At 39.5% G+C, this 18,477-nt stretch overlaps 1 protein-coding gene across 4 annotated transcripts in view; it reads right to left on the bottom strand.

The window, feature by feature from the left end:
- Positions 1–998: 998 nt before the first annotated feature.
- The window catches only part of LUZP4 (leucine zipper protein 4), a 73,530-nt gene continuing 56,051 nt past the window's right edge, over positions 999–18,477 (bottom strand). The window contains exons 5-7 of one of the 4 annotated variants that reach the window (XM_072815658.1): positions 13,908–13,989; positions 8,808–8,860; positions 1,001–1,976 (exon numbers count right to left, since the gene is read on the bottom strand). In XM_072815658.1, coding sequence (XP_072671759.1) covers positions 1,940–1,976; positions 8,808–8,860; positions 13,908–13,989 — 172 coding nt within the window. In that variant the 3' untranslated portion in view covers positions 1,001–1,939. Of the gene's footprint in view, positions 1,977–8,807; positions 8,861–13,907; positions 13,990–18,477 lie in introns of all 4 variants that reach the window. The other 3 variants (XM_072815661.1, XM_072815659.1, XM_072815660.1) reach the window with 3 other exon arrangements.

An 18,477-nucleotide genomic window follows, 5' to 3' on the forward strand; every position in this document is an offset into this window, starting at 1 on the left:
GAGGAAACCAGCCTTTCACATTCTTTTTTTTTTAAGATTTTATTTATTTATGAGAGATAGATAGAGAGAGAGGCAGAGAGAGACACAGGCAAAGGGAGAAGCAGGCTCCATGCAGGGAGCCTGACGTGGGACTCGCTCCCAGGACTCCAGGATTTGGCCCTGGGCTGAAGGTGGTGCTAAACTGCTGAGCCACCCGGGCTGCCTGCCTTTCACATTCTGTACCTATTCTGTACAGCACTTAATATGTGTAGCACTCTAAATAAGTACTATTTGATCTACTGGAAGTATTGATTCTACTTCCAGAAAATGATCATATGGCACAAATTGGAGTTGTACTGCAAAGACAGAGCTACATGGATGCTCATAACAAGTTTAATTCACAAAAATTCAAACCTGATGCAGCCTAGATGTCTAACAGTGGGGGACTGGGTACATACTATGGAAAGCTTTGCTATTAAAGAAATCTCAGTGTCAAGAAAATGAATATGGAGGTAGAGATTCACAGTTGTTTTATGTAAGTGATTTCTTTTGGTATTTTGTGTTTTCTAAAATTTCTTCAATGAACGTGTATTGTTTTCATGATCCAAAGAACCATTCTTTCCCCAAACCACTTGCTACAAATTACATCTTGAAGCTTCATGCATAGTGTCATTCTCTATATTCAAGATTAGGGCTTGGCAGCAAAGCTACAGCAGAGTCTACAGATTTTAGGTTGAACTGGTGATTGCTTTGCTCTTCAACACGATGTTATTAGTAGGACAGTCTTTACCATTCAGTAGAGAGGGCTAATTTGGTTCAGAAAACAATGGTATAGGGACGCCTGGGTGGTTCAGTGGTTAAGCGCATCTGCCTTTGGCTCAGGTCGTGATCCTGGAGTACTGGGATCAAGTCCCACATCGGGCTCCCTGCATGGAGCCTGCTTCTCCCTCTGCCTATGTCTCTGCCTCTCTCTTTCTGTGTCTCAGGAATAAATAAATAAAATCTTTTAAAAAAGAAAACAATTGTATAAATGAGCCATGCTAGAATACAACTATTTCTATATTCCTATACTGTATTTCATTTTCCTCACACAAATAACTACTAAATGTAGGACAGAATTTATTAGATTAGGCTAAAAACCATCAGTCTTACATGGAAGCACCAAGTAATTGTAAAACAGTATTTTTAGTGTGCTATAACAACAGGCTTAGCTGGACAACAGTTGACATCCAAATTACACTTTGATAATCCATTTGTATCAGGATCATTATTACTCTGGATCCCACATGTCAATGGAAAGGAAAAAAGTCACATTTGTATTGAAACTTTATTAATGTGGTCATAGAAAATGACAGAACGATCTGAAATTCCTACAAGTTCATGTCAAAAGCAAAAGCATAATTTGCTAGACAAAATGGAAAAGCGTGGCTACAAATTTATCCTTTTAATAAAGAGTAGAATTCCATCGTATTGACAGTGAATATTTCGTCACAATAGATGTTCATCAAAAAAAAAAAAAGATGTTCATCAATAATCTTGCTCTACTGTTGAAAGACAGTCTACTTAGTATTCATATGCAGGTTCTAGAGCTCAAAGAACAAATTAAACCAAAGAAGCAAATTCTCTAATGTTGAAAAGACACAGCATTCTGAAAGCATAGCTGTCTTCCTAACATCCCTCCTTCCAAATCACCTTCCCTACTTCTTACTCATCTTTCTGTTCTTTTATTCAAAGTAAACATTTTTTCTTCTATGCAAACACTTACTTTTGACAGATTATTCACATCAAAGCTTACTTAAGAAAAAAACACATTAACAGGAGCAGCAAAAAGTTAAATACTGAAAGAATATGTCTGTGTTCTAGCATTAATGCACTACATCTCTGTTAACAGCAAACCTTTAAGAGGAAAGAACATTTTGGTCTTCAGAATTGACAACAGATTCTGGTATTTTCTTCATTTTCATCTTAGAGAATCTTTCATGGAATGAAACCTCATTCTGTGCAGGAAAGAAAAGCAATGACTTCAGTGGGTTAACAACATTAAAAAACACTCATGGAATTTGGGTATTGACATAGAGAGAAGACTGGGAGTGATGACCAGAGAAGACCGTGAGTTGGAAGAAACTGCATAGAATTCTTCTCTGTGACCCTAAAAGTATAAAGGAGTTCGCTTGGTCTGTGGTAGAACCACTGAGGCTACCTCTTGGGTTCTTATAGGTGAAACGGTGTCACCAAAGGGCTTAAATTGAAGAGGTAGTGAAGAAAGCATACAATCATCCACAGATTAAGTGGGTAAGCTTCCCCATTGGGGTGAGGGGCAGGCTCACTTTATGCAGTGGAGATTAGATGACTCAACTATGCCCAGGAATTTGACCATCTGCCTTGTGAAGACACCCCTAGGGCTAAATGACTTCCAGTTGGTATAATTAGTCCATTACCAGATAGAATACCTCAAAGATCTCCCAAGACTTAACTTCCACTCTCTTCCTTACGTAGACTGCCACTGAGCCTAAGTTTCTCTCTCCATCTTCAAGAAGTAACTTTTTAAAAAAATATTTCATTTATTTATTCATGAGAGACACAGGCAGAGGGAGAAGCAGGCTCCATACAGGGAGCCCCATACTCGATCCCCTGACCAGGATCACGCCAAAGGCAGACACTCAACCACTGAGCCACCCAGGGATCCCAAGAAATACCTTTTTGACACCATCCCAAAACTTAAGTCAGAAGCCAGACTGATACTGCTCTGAGGCACAGGTACTCTCTCTGCTACTCTATGTTACCTATTTTCCACTTCTGGGTCATGTGCTTTTATGTGGAACACAAGTAACCAGACTATGGATGGAACAGGGTGCTCTGGTTAATTTAACCTGTTGGTAACTGAAGGTTGGCAGATGATTCTTTTGATTTCAACCCCTGCTGTGAAAATCTGTTAAAATACATTTGGGTTTTGGTTTTTTTTAATATATTTTTTAAATTTAAATTCAATTTGCCAACATATAGTATAACATCCAGTGCTCATCCCATCAAGTGCCCTCCTCAGTGACTGTCACCCAGTCACTCCATCCCCCCACCCACCTCCCTTTCCACAACCCTATGTTTGTTTCCCAGAGTTAGGAGTCTCTCATGGTTTGTCTTCCTCTCTAATTTTTCCCCACGCAGTTTCCCTCTTTTCCTTTATAATCCCATTCACTATTTCTTATATTCCCCATATGAATGAAACCATATAATGTTTGTCCTCTGATTGACTTATTTCACTCAGCATAATACCCTCCAGTTCCATCCACGTCAAAGCAAAAGGTGGGTATTTGTCATTTCTAATGGCTGAGTAATATTCCATGATATATATAGACCACATCTTCTTTACCCACTCATCTGTCGATGGACACCTAGGCTCCTTCCACAGTTCTACTATTGTAGACATTTGGGGTTTTTTGTTTTCATTTTTGTTTTAGTATGAAGTCTGGTAAACAGAGTGCCTCCTTGGCAGGTAAGAACCACGTTGAGCCTTAAGTCAGTACAGATGTAAAATGCACAGTAGATTGAGCTAAATCCATGTTTGACTTGAAGTTCACTTTAAAAAAATGAGTAATTGAGGTCAGCTTATTTTCTTGGCCTTCCTGTCTTTCACAAAATGGAAATACAGCGACTAAATTTCTTGTTTATTAAAGGGATCCAGAGAGGCTTTGGAGAACCACTTATTTTTCCTATACATGAAAGACAAACCTTGTATATACTTAAAATAGACATGGATTCTTAAACATCTCATGGGCATGCTTATGGTGCAATTCTATTACATTTACCTGATTATCAATTGCTCGAAAATTGAATTCTAGGTATATTCCTCTGAGCTGCTGCAGAGAACTCTTGGTTATAGTTTTTTTTTTCTCTTTTTAGGAGTAAAGCTTTAACCCCCTGTCTTATGTATCTGTCAATTAAGTATAATAGTTAATAAAAATATATTTGACAGGCACTATAGATGAGCAACTTTGGGCCATTCAATTTAGCCTCTCTAGGTCTCTTTTCCACCAGCTATATAATGAAGAAGGCATACTCAAGAATCTTCCAAGTTCCTTTTAGTATTATGATTCCAAGTATTGGGGCTCCTGGATGGTGCAGTTGTTTAAGCTTCTCTTGGTTTCAACTCAGTCAGGTCATGATCTCAGGGTTGTGAGATTGAGCCCCGTGCTGGGCTCTGTTGCTCAGCTCAGAGTCTGATTCTCTCTTCTTCTCCCTCTGCCCCTCCCCTGATTTCTCTCTCTCTCAAATAAATAAATCTTAAAAAAAAAAAAAAAAAAAAAAAAAAAAGATCCGGGGCTCCTGGGTGGCTCAGTCCACTAAGCGGCTGACTCTTGATTTCAGCTCAAGTCATGATCTCAGGATTCTCAGGAGCCCCACATTAGGCTCTGCACTCGTTGGGGAGTCAGCTTGAGATTAGTCAGATCTCCCACTGCCCCTCCCCCAGCTCTCTCTCTCTCTCTCCTGCTATTAAAATAAATTAATAAATCTTTTGTAAAAAAAGATTTCAATTATTGAATCTAGGAATGTTTGCATAGCATCTAAGAGGATCACTTACATGCATTAATCTAGCCTTTTCTATATTGTTACTTCAAAACCACTAGATGAGTTTTGCTACTACTTAAATACCAAAGCAGCTTTACTATTATTTTGATATGGTCTTTCCTATAAGCATTTTGGAACAAAAGTAGCTAGAGCTTCCATATATAAAGAAAATGCTTTAGTAGTTGCCTTGGGCTCAGGGGGAGGGAGGAATGGGAGTTAACGGGGAGTTACTAATGGGTACAAGGAGTTTCTTTTGGGGATAATGAAGGCATTGTAAAATTAGATTATGGTGATGGTGACATAACTCTGTTAATATACTACAAGCCATTGAATTGTATACCCTAAATGAGTGAAAATTATGAAATTTATCTCTTGAAGTTATGAAAATTATCTCTAAATAGAGTTGTGATTTAAAAAATAGCCAGAACACCTGACTACCTAGAAACTAATAAGAAAAGCAGCCTGGCAATCTAAAAATTTTCATTCTTCCATGTTGCAGGGATATCCTCTACTTAGGGCCTCCTGAATGGCTGATGGTGGGTCTCTTTTTTGCGTGTCTTATTAGGACAGCCCTTCATGAAAACAGCACAGAAGATGTGTTTTTTAATGGATGGCTAAACAGTTCAAGGGAAAATGTTAACCACACGCTGTGTCTTAACCACACGCTGTGCCTTCATCTGTTTGGGCTGCTGTAAGTCAATAGACTGGATGGCTTATAAACAACAGACATTTATTTCTCATGGTTCTGGAGGCTGGGAAGTCTGAGATCAAGGTGCCACATGATCAGGTTTGATCAATGCCCTCTGCTGGATTATAGACTGCCAACTTCTACTAGGGCCTCACTAAGAAGAGACCAGGGAGCTCTGGAAGGGGCAGGGGGTAGGGAGGTCTCTTATATAAAAACACAAATCCACACTGGCTTAGTGACCTAATCACCTCCTGAAGGCCCTACTCCCAATGCTGTCACGTGGGGGCATCAAGATTTCAACATATGAATTTGGTGGGGGGAAACAAACATTCAGACCATAGCACACAGTCACACTCTGGAAGAGGGAGAGAACACGAGAGCCTAACTGCTGTGTGGTTCTCTTGATATTGTTAACTAAGTTGCTGTAGTCAGTGATTTTAAATAAAATCAGGTATTGTTTTCACTGTCACTTTTTTTTTCTGGTTATAAATACTCTTCCTATGAGGACCCAACTGGACCAAAAACAGTGTTTGAGTCGGCAGAGTGCTCTGAGTAATTAAATAAATACTGGCTTGCTAATTAACATTTAGTCATATTTTCTCTTTTTCTTTGACAACATTCCACAGAATGGGTACTTGTTTGTTGTTGTTGTTTTATTTATTGAACACAATATATTACATTCTTTTTTTTTTTAAAGATTTTATTTATTTGTTCATGAGAGACACAGAGAGAGAGAGAGGCAGAGACACAGGCAGATGGAGAAGCAGGCTCCCTGCAGGGAACCCGACGTGGGACTCGATCCTGGGATTCCAAAGATCACGCCCTGGGCCGAAGGCAGATGCTCAACCCCTGAGCCACCCAGGCTTCCCAATATATTACATTCTTAATTTGAAAAGCAGGTAAATGTAACGTTCTGGATGTGGTAAGCATAATTCCAAAAGTGGCCCCCACAGGGTTGCCTCAGAACTGTGAATGTGATGAGATACCACATCTTTGGCAAAAGAGACCTTGTAGATGTCATCAAAGTTATGAGCCAATTTTTTTTTTTTTTTTTTTTTTTTTTTTTTTGTTATGAGCCAATTGACTTGAGAAAAGGCAGACTACCGTGGCTTATCCAGGCTAGCCCAATCTAATAATGAGATAAAAGCAAAAGAGGGGGCAAAAGGAGAAGTCAGAATGACTCAAAGAGAAGGAGGGGTGCCTGGCTGGCTTGGTTGGTAGAATGTGTGACTCTTAATCTTGGGCATGAGTTTGAGCCCCACATCAGATGTAGAGATTACTTAAAAAAAAAAAAAAAAAAAAAAGAAATTAAAAAAAAAAACTAAAACAGGGCAGCCCAGATGGCTCAGAGGTTTAGCGCCGCCTTCAGCCTAGGGCGTGATCCTGGAGACCTGGGATCGAGTCCCGCATCAGGCTCCCTGCGTGGAGCCTGCTTCTCCCTCTGCCTGTGTCCCTTTCTCTCTCTGTGTCTCTCATGAATAAAGAAATAAAATCTTTAATTAAAAAAAAAACTAAAACAAAGAACAAGGACATGACATGACATGTTGTTGCTGGTTTGAAGATGGAGGGGGCCTGCAAGAAAGGAAATTCAGGCTACCTCTAGAAGCAGGGTGACCCTTCATTGAGAGTCAGCAAGCAAATAGAAACCTCATTCCCACAACCTCCAGGAACTAAAATTTTCCAACAACTAGAAGGAGCTTGGAAATGGATTCTTCCCCAGAGCCTCCAGATAAGCATACAGCCCAGGGCCAGCAACCTGATTTCAGCTCCACAAGGCCCTAGGTAGAAAGCCAGCCCAGTGCACCTGCACATCTGACCTATAGGACTCTGAAATGATAAAGGAGTGCTGTTTTATTTTTTCAAGATTTTATTTATTTATTCATGAGAGACAGAGAGAAAGAGAAAGGCAGAGACACAGGCAGAAGGAGAAGTAGGCTCTCCGCAGAAGCCGGATGTGGGACTCGATCCCAGACCCCAGGATCATGCCCTGGGTCAAAGGCAAACGCCCAACTGCTGAGCCACACAGGCGTCCCCAGGAATGCTGTTTAAAGTGGTTTGTGGTAATTTGTTTATACAGCAATAGAAAACTAATATGCTAGGCTTTTAAAGACTTTAACCTCTTCTTTACGTGTACTGGTGGAGACAATATAAGAGTAGAGGGGCACCTGGGTGGCTCAGTTGGTTGAGCGTCTGACTCTTGGTTTCCGCTTGAGTTGTGAGGGCTGTGCCCTCAGTGGGGAGTCTGCTTTCTCTCCCTTTCTGCTCTGTCCCCCATCTCATGCTTTTCGCTCTCTCTCCAAAAATAAATAAATAAATAAATAAATCTTTTTAAAAAAAGAGTAGAGGGATCCCTGGGTGGCGCAGCGGTTTGGCGCCTGCCTTTGGCCCAGGGCGCGATCCTGGAGACCCGGGATAGAATCCCACGTCGGGCTCCCTGTGCATGGAGCCTGCTTCTCCCTCTGCCTCTGTCTCTGCCTCTCTCTCTCTCTGTATGACTATCATAAATAAATAAAAAATTAAAATAAATAAATAAATAAATAAATAAATATAAAAAAAGAGTAGAAAGCCCACAACTTTGTAGCCACACAAACCAAATTTGAATATATCATTCAAAATCTGAATTATGTTATTAGTTGTACTGCTTTGATACAGTTAATATATTCTATTGAGCTTATTTTATTCATTTATAATATGGAAATGTTTATACTTACTTCACAGGATTGCTGGAGATTAAATAATATCACAAATGCAAAAGTGCTTAGCACAGTGCCTAGCACGATAGGCACTCAATAAATGCAGCTTATTATTAAACTGTTCCTATGTCCACAGCTCTCTAAACCCTTCCACAGGGGCAGCCCGGGTGGCTCAGCAGTTTAGTGCCGCCTTCTGCCCAGGGCCTGATCCTGGGATCCCAGGATCGAGTCCCACGTCAGGCTCCCTGTATGGAGCCTGCTTCTCCCTCTGGCAGTGTCTCTGCCTCTCTCTCTCTGTGCCTCTCATGAATAAAATAAATAAAATCTTAAAAAAAATAAACCCTTCCACAGATGCCCTTGGTTAGGCCCATTTTGAAGGGAGTATAACAGCACACTTCCTTTCATGGCTATAGTTCTGAAAGGATACACAAATGCTCCTGAAAATTTCACCTGGCAAAGTCATCCATTCTTGAAACTAAGGTCATTTGGAACACTGGAATTTGCTTAGCATGTCTGGTATGTATTATAAAGAGCAGGCGGTTTTAGTCTCAAGAGTAAAAATGAAAAATCTTCATGACACTAAATTTTTTAGGGTGACAATTCCTGCATGCTTTAAGTAGAAAGGGTACAACATCAAGACATTGATATTCACCATAGCAAAATGAAGCATGGAAATCTCAAACATAAACATAAAATCAAGCCAGGCAGTTTTACTTGGGAATTTTCTGGTTCTATATTAGGATCGTTAACAGCAATTGTTATGGATTGTTCAGAATCAGATTCTAGAGGCCCTCTGCTGTAAGTTACCTTTATTTGTTTTTGTTTCATTTTTCCCCTTAAAATAATAATTAAATTTAATTGTACAAATGTCTATCAGCAATTACCTTTCACGTCTTAGATCATTTTCACGGAAGCTGTGGTCATCTTCTGGTGACATCTATATGGGAAAAGTTGAAACAAATCATGCAAAAACCTTCCATACTCTGCACGACATGCTTATTTTCTACATTCTCAATTGACTAACATTTTCAGTAACAATTTTCTCTTTGCTTGATCCTCTGTCTACCATTTAATTTCAGATTTTTGGGATGCCTGGGTGTCTCAGCAGTTGAGCATCTGCCTTCAGCTCAGGACTGGTCCGGGAGTTCCAGAATCGAGTCCCGCATCAGGCTCCTGCATGGAGCCTGCTTCTCCTCCCTCTGCCTATGTCTCTGCCTCTTTCTGTGTCTCTCATGAATAAATAAATAAAACATTTAAAATAATAATAACAATAATTTCAGATTTCTCTCCCCTATTCACAAATGCAAGAATGTCAAAGTCAGTGGGCCCTTAGAGATCAAGCACTCCAACCCGCTCATGTCACAAAATAGGAAATCAGGATTCAAAAAAGTCAAATGCTTTCTCAAAGGCCTTATAGATTATAGTGACCCAGAAGTAAATTCTCAAGATCTAGATGTGGCCTGGATCCATATGATACTTGTCTGGATCTAGAAGAAAGATAATAATTGTAGATAAAATCTATGGTGTGTCCTTATAACCTTTCTATAACATGCCTGTGATATTGACTATATTTAAGATAACTAAGTGGGGGGGGGTGCCTGGTTGGCTCAGTCAGTAGAGTGGGCAATTCTTGATCTTGGGGTTGTGAGTTTGAGTCCCACCTTGGATATAGGGATTACTTAAAAATTTTTTTTTAAAGATAGTTAAGTGATATAGAGAATGGTATTATCCCAATAATTTTAGAAAGTCTTACCTGTATACCAATCAGACATTCATGTGCAAGTTAGGATTATTTTTCCAATAATTAGTTTAAATCCCTTATCCCTGTAATTACTTTGTAAATGACAACACAGGTTACACTTACATGAGGTCAATGAGACAAACCAAAGCATAATGAAAACATTCCATTCAAAGGTTAACCTCCCCAGATCACTCCATAACTGAAATGGTTTCAGTGCACCCAGGTATGTGTAGCTAGTGTTTGGTGGTTCAGCTGTTTTTACAAGAAATCCTAACCACAGTTACAGTTTGCAAGCAGATTTGGTACTAAGAGCCTCACAAACAATATAATAGCAGCCCCAAAGTCCATCAAGCCAGCATATTTTAAAAGCACCACAACACGTGGAAGTATTCTTCAAAGTTAATGGTTACAGGTCAAATACCCTCTTATTGGAAAGTTTACGTTCAAGCTGGAAGCACATACTATGGTTTATAAGTAAAGATGTTACTGAAGGCAGCCCGAATTCAAGATGGATGTGTGTCTAGGGGTAACGACTCCATGAGTTAAACAGAGCCTCACACATGCTCTCCCATGTTCTACTATCAGCAACACTAGTCCTTGCCAAAAACCAAAGAAAGATAAAAATGCCTCTAGAATGGAGGTACAGTTTATGCAAACCAGTGGCAATCACCGCAGATTATCCAGGAGCATAACTAGGTGGTAGAGGAGCCAGAGTAGGAAAAATGAAAATAGGAGCCACGGAAATGGAGGGGGGGAAAGGGCAGGAATTAGAACTCGAAGCTATTGGAAGAAGGGGATTTGAGCCAATGTGGTTATTTCTAAAATGAACTGATCGGTGCCATTTCCTTCCTTAAGGTCTTTCGATACTTCTATGTTGCGCTCGATAGCAAATCCATACTCCGGCACGGCACACGGGCCCTCCATGGCCTGGCTTCTGATCCTCTACCCCTTCACACTCACCTCTCAAGAGCTCTACCCACACACTTTACACTTGAGCTCAGTGGTTTTCAAACTATTTTTTTTAAGTGGCAAAATAGCTAGTTCTAACAAAATCTTATTTGGTATCCCAGTATGCACAATACTGGAAAGCAAAACTGCCTTCATTGCCCCTAAGGCACCTCTTCGAAACGCTACAACTCTACAGTACACAGTTTGAAAACTACTGCAGTCTGGTCAAACCAAGCCAATTGCAGTTTACCAGACACATGTGTTTGCTTGCTCGCTTTCCCTCTTTCTTTTTTTTAAAGATTCTATTTATTTATTTGACAGAGAGATTGCATAAGGACAAGCAGGGGGAGTGGCAGAGGGAGAAGGACAAGCAGGGAGCTGGACTCAATCCCAGGCCCCTGGGATCATGACCTGAGCCAAATCCAAGAGTCAGCTGCTTAACCAACTGTGCCACCCAAGTGCCCCACATGCTGTACTTTCTTTCACTTCTATACCCTTCCTCTGACTACAATGCTTTCTTATATTTTCTGCTTTGCTTACTTCTGCCCAGCCTCTAGGACTCAACTCAAACACTCTCTCCTTTTGGATGCCCTTCTCTGACCTCCCTACCTGGTTTGTACCTTGGGCCCACCTCTATCTAGGTATCTTTGCTATGCTTTCTCTCTCTCTCTCTCTCTCTCTTTCTCCCTCCCTCCCTCCCTCCTTTCTCTCTCTCTCCCTTCCTTCTTTTTCTTTCTTTCTTGGAGTAAAGATTCTTTCTCAAGTACATAGCACATTTCTGGCATATAATAAGAGCTCAAAAGTGTTAAATGAAGAAATACTACAAAGTAGAGAAAGAGGGGACTAAGAAAAGGCCATTGAATTTGACAACAAAGAAGTAATAAAAATCTTTTGATAGCAAAATTTATTGGAATGGTAGGAACAGCAGTCACATTCAAGAAATGAATGGGCCAACAGAAACACTTAGGAGGTGTAGCTGTTTCTATCTGGAAGTCTACTAGAGATTTTGTTCCTATTTTTAAAATACTCATATTTGCTTGAGCAGCCCGGGTGGCTTAGTGGTTTAGCACCACCTTTAGCCCAGGGTCTGATCCTGGAGATCCAGGATGGAGTCCCACGTCGGGCTCTCTGCATGGAGCCTGCTTCTCTCTCTGCCTGTGTCTCTGCCTCTCTTTCTCTCTGTGTGTCTCATGAATAAACAAATAAAATCTTAAAAAAATAAATAATAATAATAAAATAAAATATTCATATTTGCTCCTCTATTCTCATGGGGATTTTTTTTACTTCACGTTAAAAATCTCTTGAGGGGAACCTGGGTGCCTCAGTCGATTGAGTCTGCCTTTGGCTCCAGTCATGATCCCAGGGTTCCGGGATACAGCCCCACGTTAGGCTCTCTGCTCTGTGGGGAGTCTGCTTCTCCCTCTCCATCTCCCACTGCTTGTGCTCTCCCTCTCTCTCTCAAGTAAATAAAATCTTTTAAAAAAGAAAATCTCTCAAATAACAAATAAGCATATATATGTATAAAATCTGAATCACAGAAAATTAATTAGAATTTAAGGACTTTTTTAAAAGGCATGCATTTTTAAAGTAATCATGTCAATATGGCCATAATCAACATTTGGTAATTATAATGAATAATTTGATATAATCATCATAGTAATAATAAAATAATAAGAACCACAATTTATAAAATGCTTACCACAGTCCAGTCCCTGTGAAATCCAATTTATAGAATGCTTACCACAACAGTCTCTACCCTAAAATGTTTACATTTATTTCAATTAATCATTGCAACAACAACCTGAGGGATCAATATTATTCCCATTTTATAGCTGAGAAAACAGGCTCAAAGCGACTTGCTCAGACTTCCTTGGCTACCATGTTTCATTGAACCAAAACACCAAGATTATAAAATGCACTGTTATTTTGCATATCATTGAGAAAGCTTTTATAACTTTTCAATTTAACTATGGTATACCATTGAATCTAAGGCACTTCCTGATTTCAGAGATAGTAAAACCTAAAAAAAAAAAAAAAACTGTATATCTTGAAATTGATTAGATATGGTAGTAAGTGGTAGAAATATGATACCATCCAAGCATGAGTCCAGCCCCCATTACTCACTAAACCGTGACACTCAGATCTCTTTAGCTATCTCATAGATGTCCTTCATTCTAATGCTATTTAGAGGGGGAGAAAACTAATATTGAGACAGGGGAGGTGATGTGTTCAAGGTCATACACACAGCTGGTAAGTAGATTAGCCAGGAAGGGAAGCCAAGTCGCTGAGACCCAGACTAGAACACTTTACATTATATTACACTGCCATTTAAGCTACCCTGTCTTTTCCTATGGGTAAAGAGGTATTGGAAAAAATACCAGAGGGTCGTGTGTGGGAAAAAGTATTAGGTATTTCATGTAGGAGCTACATCTACTGGATAGAACATTTCACCTAAATGCTTGTGTCAGGGGTGCCTGGCTGGCTCAGTTGGAGAAGCATGTGACTCTTGATCTCAGGGTCTTGAGTTAAAGCCCCACGTGGAGTGTAGAGATTACTTAAATAAATACAACTTTTAAAAATAATACATACTTATGTGAAACACATGGGTTCTGTATTAAAGATGGAAGTTTCCAGCAAAATAGATTTAATTGGCTTAATTGATATACAGCATTTCTTGTGATTGATATTCATAGAACTCCAGTAAATAAATAAATAAAATAAAGACAGTATCCTAGGGATTCAATAATTGTAAAAGTGTATTTAAAATAATACATGTAAAAAATGAATAAAAAAATAAAATAAAATAAAATAAAATAAAATAAAATAATACATGCTAGTGGGGCACCTGGCTGGCTCAGTTGGTAGATCATGGGGCTCTTGATCTCAAGGTCATGAGTTCAAGCCCCATGTTGGATGTGAAGCCTACTTAAAAAGAATAATACATGCTACTAATAAGTTTTATTTGTATAATCCTATCTCACTTGAGAGGCTCAGAGGCTAAATAACATAAGGTAGGATGAGGGTAATGGAAGTGGGAACCTTTGGCAAGCAATTGTACCACAAGGCTGGAAACACATGACTCACATAGACATGTGTGACATATGTGGCTCCCTCTTACCTTGCTGTTGGTAAAAAGGTTTTACAATGTCTTAAAGTAATCATCAGTACAAGCAGATGCCAAAACTAACTAGGAGAAGAAAAGTAGCTACAAAAAGAAAAGCCTATTCTAATGAAAATGATACGGAAAAAACTACATAGACTCTGTACTATTAATACTGAAAGTGCGGATCCTTACCCTTCGATTCTTATTCATTTGATCATGTCTCTGCTGCATCTGCTTCTGGAAGTATTCATCCCTTCTTTTCATTATTAAATACCTGATATGAATCATAAATGGTGAAACTTTAAAAAGCAACCTTTTAGTTCAAAAGAAATTATGTAAAACATAGATCTTCAAGCAATGTTATGTTATTATATGTATTTGATGTCTGGTTTAAGACAAGATACTAGAATTAGAATACAGAAGAGTGTTTTGATAAATGATTTTCAGCTTAGATTTGAATTATTACTTACCGCACGCATCACAAAGATTAGACATTAGCCAGGCATTTGGGTGACCATTTTTGTTTAAATTTTTTTCAGGAGTGATGTCAGCAAGATGGTATTTATGGATTCAATGCTTTGTTTCCTCAAAATTCCTAAGTTGAAGCTCTAACCCCCAAGGTGATGATATCAAGAGCAGGGGCCCTTTGGGAGGCAATTAGGTTTAGATGAGGGACGCCTGGGTGGCTCAGCAATTAAGCATGTGCCTTCGGGTCAAGGCATGATCCTAGAGTCCTGGGATTGAGTCCCACATCCGGCTCCCTGCATGGAGCCTGCTTTTCCCTCTGCCTGTGTCTGTGCCTCTGTCTGTGTGTCTCTCATGAATAAATAAATAAAATTTAAAAATCTTTTTTAAAAAAGTTTAGATGAGACTGGGGTCCCCATGATGGGATGAGTGTCCTTCTAAGAAGAGGAAGAGATCAGAGTTTATTCTCTCTCCACTATGTTAGAACACAGAGAGAAGGTGGCTATATACTAGACAGGAAGAAAGCCCTCACCAGAACCCAACCATGCCAGCACCCTGATGTCAGACTTTCAGCTCCAGAACTGTAAGAAATAAATTTCTATTGTTTAAACGACCCAGTCTGTGGTATTTTGTCATGGCAGCCCAAGCAGACAAAGACAATGGCAGACTAGGAAGCTATAGGCCCTCCTTGCCTGAGAGATACACTAAATTAAAAACAATATAAAAAAAAGATATATAAACTAGAAGACTTCTATGAGAACTCCAGAGACCAGCTGAGAAGCTACAGCACCCAGGCCATTGTAAAACCAAGAAGGGATTCCAGTGAATGGGGTAGGAATATTCATGACATTTAGTGCACCCATCTGTGTCCCTTCCCCTATGGTCGAGCATAGAGCATCTGGGAGGAAACCCCTATATTAATTAGGGCTCCTCCCTTGGGGAGGAAACTACAGAGTGGACCTTGTATGCAATGTTCTGGTTTCTCTGGGGGCTGCCCGAGAGGGTGGTTTTTGTCTCAACAGACTCAGAGCATTCATGGGACTGGTGCCAGAGTTCGGAAGCTACTGAAAACAAAAGGTAAGCAACACATTAGAGCTACAGTTCTGTAGGCAGATGCTAAGGGGCACAAGAGATTATGCAAAGTCTGAAAGGTGCTAGAGCTCCCAGATAGTAGATTGGTGGTCTTCCCCTGCATGAAGCCAGTACACAAAAACTGGGAAAGGTGTTTGTTGTTTCAAACGCCCAAATCCCAGCAAAAACTATAAGACACACACAAAGAAAAAGAAACATGGTCCAATCAAAGGACCAAAATAAAACTACAGAAATCAACCCTGAAAAATGCAGATCTATGAATTACCTGAAAAAGAATTTAAAATAATGGCCATAAAGATACTCAATGAGCTAAAAGAGAACACAGACTAAAGGAAATCTGGAAAACCGTGCATGAACAAAATAAGAACATCAGCAAGGGACAGCCCAGGTGGCTCAGCGGTTTAGCGCCGCCTTCAGCCCAGGGCCTGATCCTGGAGACCTGGGATCGAGTCCCACGTCGGGCTCCCTGCATGGAGCCTGGTTCTACCTCTGCCTGTGTCTCTGCCTCTCTCTCTCTCTCTCAGGAATAAATAAAATACATTAAAAAAAAAAAAGAACATCAGCAAGGAGACAGAAACTATGAAAAATAATGAAGCAAACCCCGGAGCTGAAAAATACAATAACTAAAATGAAAAATTCTTTAGATAGGGTTCAACAGAAGATTGGATCAGGCAGAAAAAAGAATCAGCAAACTGGAAAACAGGTCATTTGAAATCATTGAATCAGAGGAGCAAAAATAAAAACGAATGAGAAGAGAGCCTAAGGGATTTATGGTACATTATCAAGCTGGACAATATATGCATTTTGAGAATCCCAGAAGGGGAAGGAGGGGCAGAGAGCTTCTTTGAAGAGATAGAAGCAACCCAAATGTCCACTGATGGGTAAATAAAGTGTGATATACACAATGGACTATCATTCAGCCTTTAAGAAGAAGTAAATCCTGTCACATGCTATGACATGGGTGAACCTTGAGAACATTATGCTAAATGGTGAAATAAGCCAGTCACAAAAAAAACACAAATACTATGTGATTCCACTTACAGGAGATATCTAAAGTAGTCAAAGTCACAGAAACAGCAAGGAAAATGGTAGTTAGAAGAAATGTGTGGGAAATATCAGAAAGGGAGACAGAACATAGACTCCTAACTCTGGGAAACGAACTAAGGGTGGTGGAAGGGGAGGAGGGCGGGGGGTAGGGGTGAATGGGTGATGGGCACTGAGGGGGGCACTTGACGGGATGAGCAGTGGGTGTTATTCTGTATGTTGGCAAATTGAACACCAATAAAAAATAAATTTATTATAAAAAAAAAGAAAATGGTAGTTACCAGGGGTTGGAGTGAAGGAAAAATGGGAAGTTATTATTTAATGGGTACAGTTTCAGTTTTGTGAGATGAAGAAGCTCTGCAGATTTGTTTCACAACATTGTGGCTATACTTAATGTCACTCAAGTGTACACTTAAAAGTGATTAAGATGGTAAATTTCATGCTGCTTTTTTTTACAATTATTTAAAATAAAAAGACAAAATTCAAGAACCTTTAAGATGTTGCTGGTTGGCATAGATCCTTAGCCACATAATCCAAATTTCTCCTTTCACATATTAGGAGATTGAGATCCAGAGATAGTAATTCCCTCAATCCACTAGTGACAGAGTTGGGACATAATATGTCTTCATATTCTTAATGTTGTTTCTGCTCACTCATACTTTTAGGGGACATTTCTTTAAAAAACACAGACCAGATTCTCACTGGCATCTTCTTTCAAGAAATAAAAAAATACTAACAGCTAGGTAACAAACAAAGCTAGGGAATAGTGAAGAATTGGGGAATAAAAATAGGGAAATCAGTCTGAAGAAGACTTCTGTTTTCAGACTGATACATAGTAAATTAGGGATTTTCAACCCAAAGATCTGATTTGTCAATTATAATCAGGTTTGAATCTGTTTCAAGAATTACTTGCAGGATGCCTGGGTGGCTCAGTTAGTTGGGTGTCTGCCTTTGGCTCGGGTCATGATCCCGGGGTCCTGGGATCAAGTCCCACTTTGGGCTCCCTGCTCAGCTGGGAGTCTGCTTCTCCCTCTGCCCTGCTTGTGCTCTCTTTCTATCTCAAGTAAATAAATAAAATCTTAAAAAAAAAAAAAAAAGAATTACTTGCAATGCTGGAGTGGTAATAAGATGTCCGTTGTCACTCTACAATTGGCACTTAAATGGCTAGCATTCCAAAACTAAGTATCTCATTTTCTCTGAAGCTATTATCTGTGTTTGGAAAAGCTTTCATCAGGTGGACAGCCCAGCTAATGTAAAGATATGCACTTTGCCATTAATTTCATGTAAATTACTTAGTGGAGGGTAAAAAAGACAGTTTTTGTTCTGCTGTGCTTCTCTATTTACACATCACTTTAGCCAAGGAAGGTATCTGTCTACGTATATCATTACCATATCAGGAAAAAGGAGCAAAAGCTGAAATCAGGTATTTGAGGAGTGTTAAGAATCCAAATTCCAGGGCAGCCCAGGTGGCTTAGCAGTTTAGCACCGCCTTCGGCCCAGGGCCTGATCCTGGAGACCCGGGATCGGGTCCCACGTCGGGCTCCCTCCATGGAGCTTGCTTCCCCCTCTGCCTGTGTCTCTGCCTCTCTCTCTCTCTCTCTGTTTCTCTCATGAATAAATAAATAAAATCTAAAAAAAAAAAAAAAAAAAAAAAGAATCCAAATTCCCACCTTGTTTACAATAAATCCTATTTAGAGCTTTTGAGAATCATATTGTTTTTTTCAAAATTGAGAAAAGTTAAAAAAAAAAATTGAGAAAAGTTTTTACAAATCCCCATAAATAAATAGTATTGTGAATATGATATCATTCTTTATTCCACTTATTCACACAACTACTTGTCTTTTATTTAGACCACACTGGACTTCTACATTGGTAGCTTGTTTAAAGCAAAAGTGTACTTAGCACTGCCTGGTTTGTCATCTTCTGGTGAAGCTGCACTGAGGGGAAAATTTTGTGTGAGGGCATATTACTAAAACCCTCATTTTATACTTGGTGCAGAAGCCAACTCCAGGTCTGAGGAGTATTATTACACCTAACTGGTCAACTTACATATAGTACTAGAAAGGAGAATTATGGAGTAGAAGAATTCATCTCCAAGGGGTCAATTATAAAAGTGTATTAATCTTCTGTACTTTATGCATTTTTTAATTCTTCTATAATA

This window comes from Canis lupus, chromosome X, assembly GCF_048164855.1.
Source record: "Canis lupus baileyi chromosome X, mCanLup2.hap1, whole genome shotgun sequence".
NCBI lineage: Eukaryota > Metazoa > Chordata > Mammalia > Carnivora > Canidae > Canis > Canis lupus.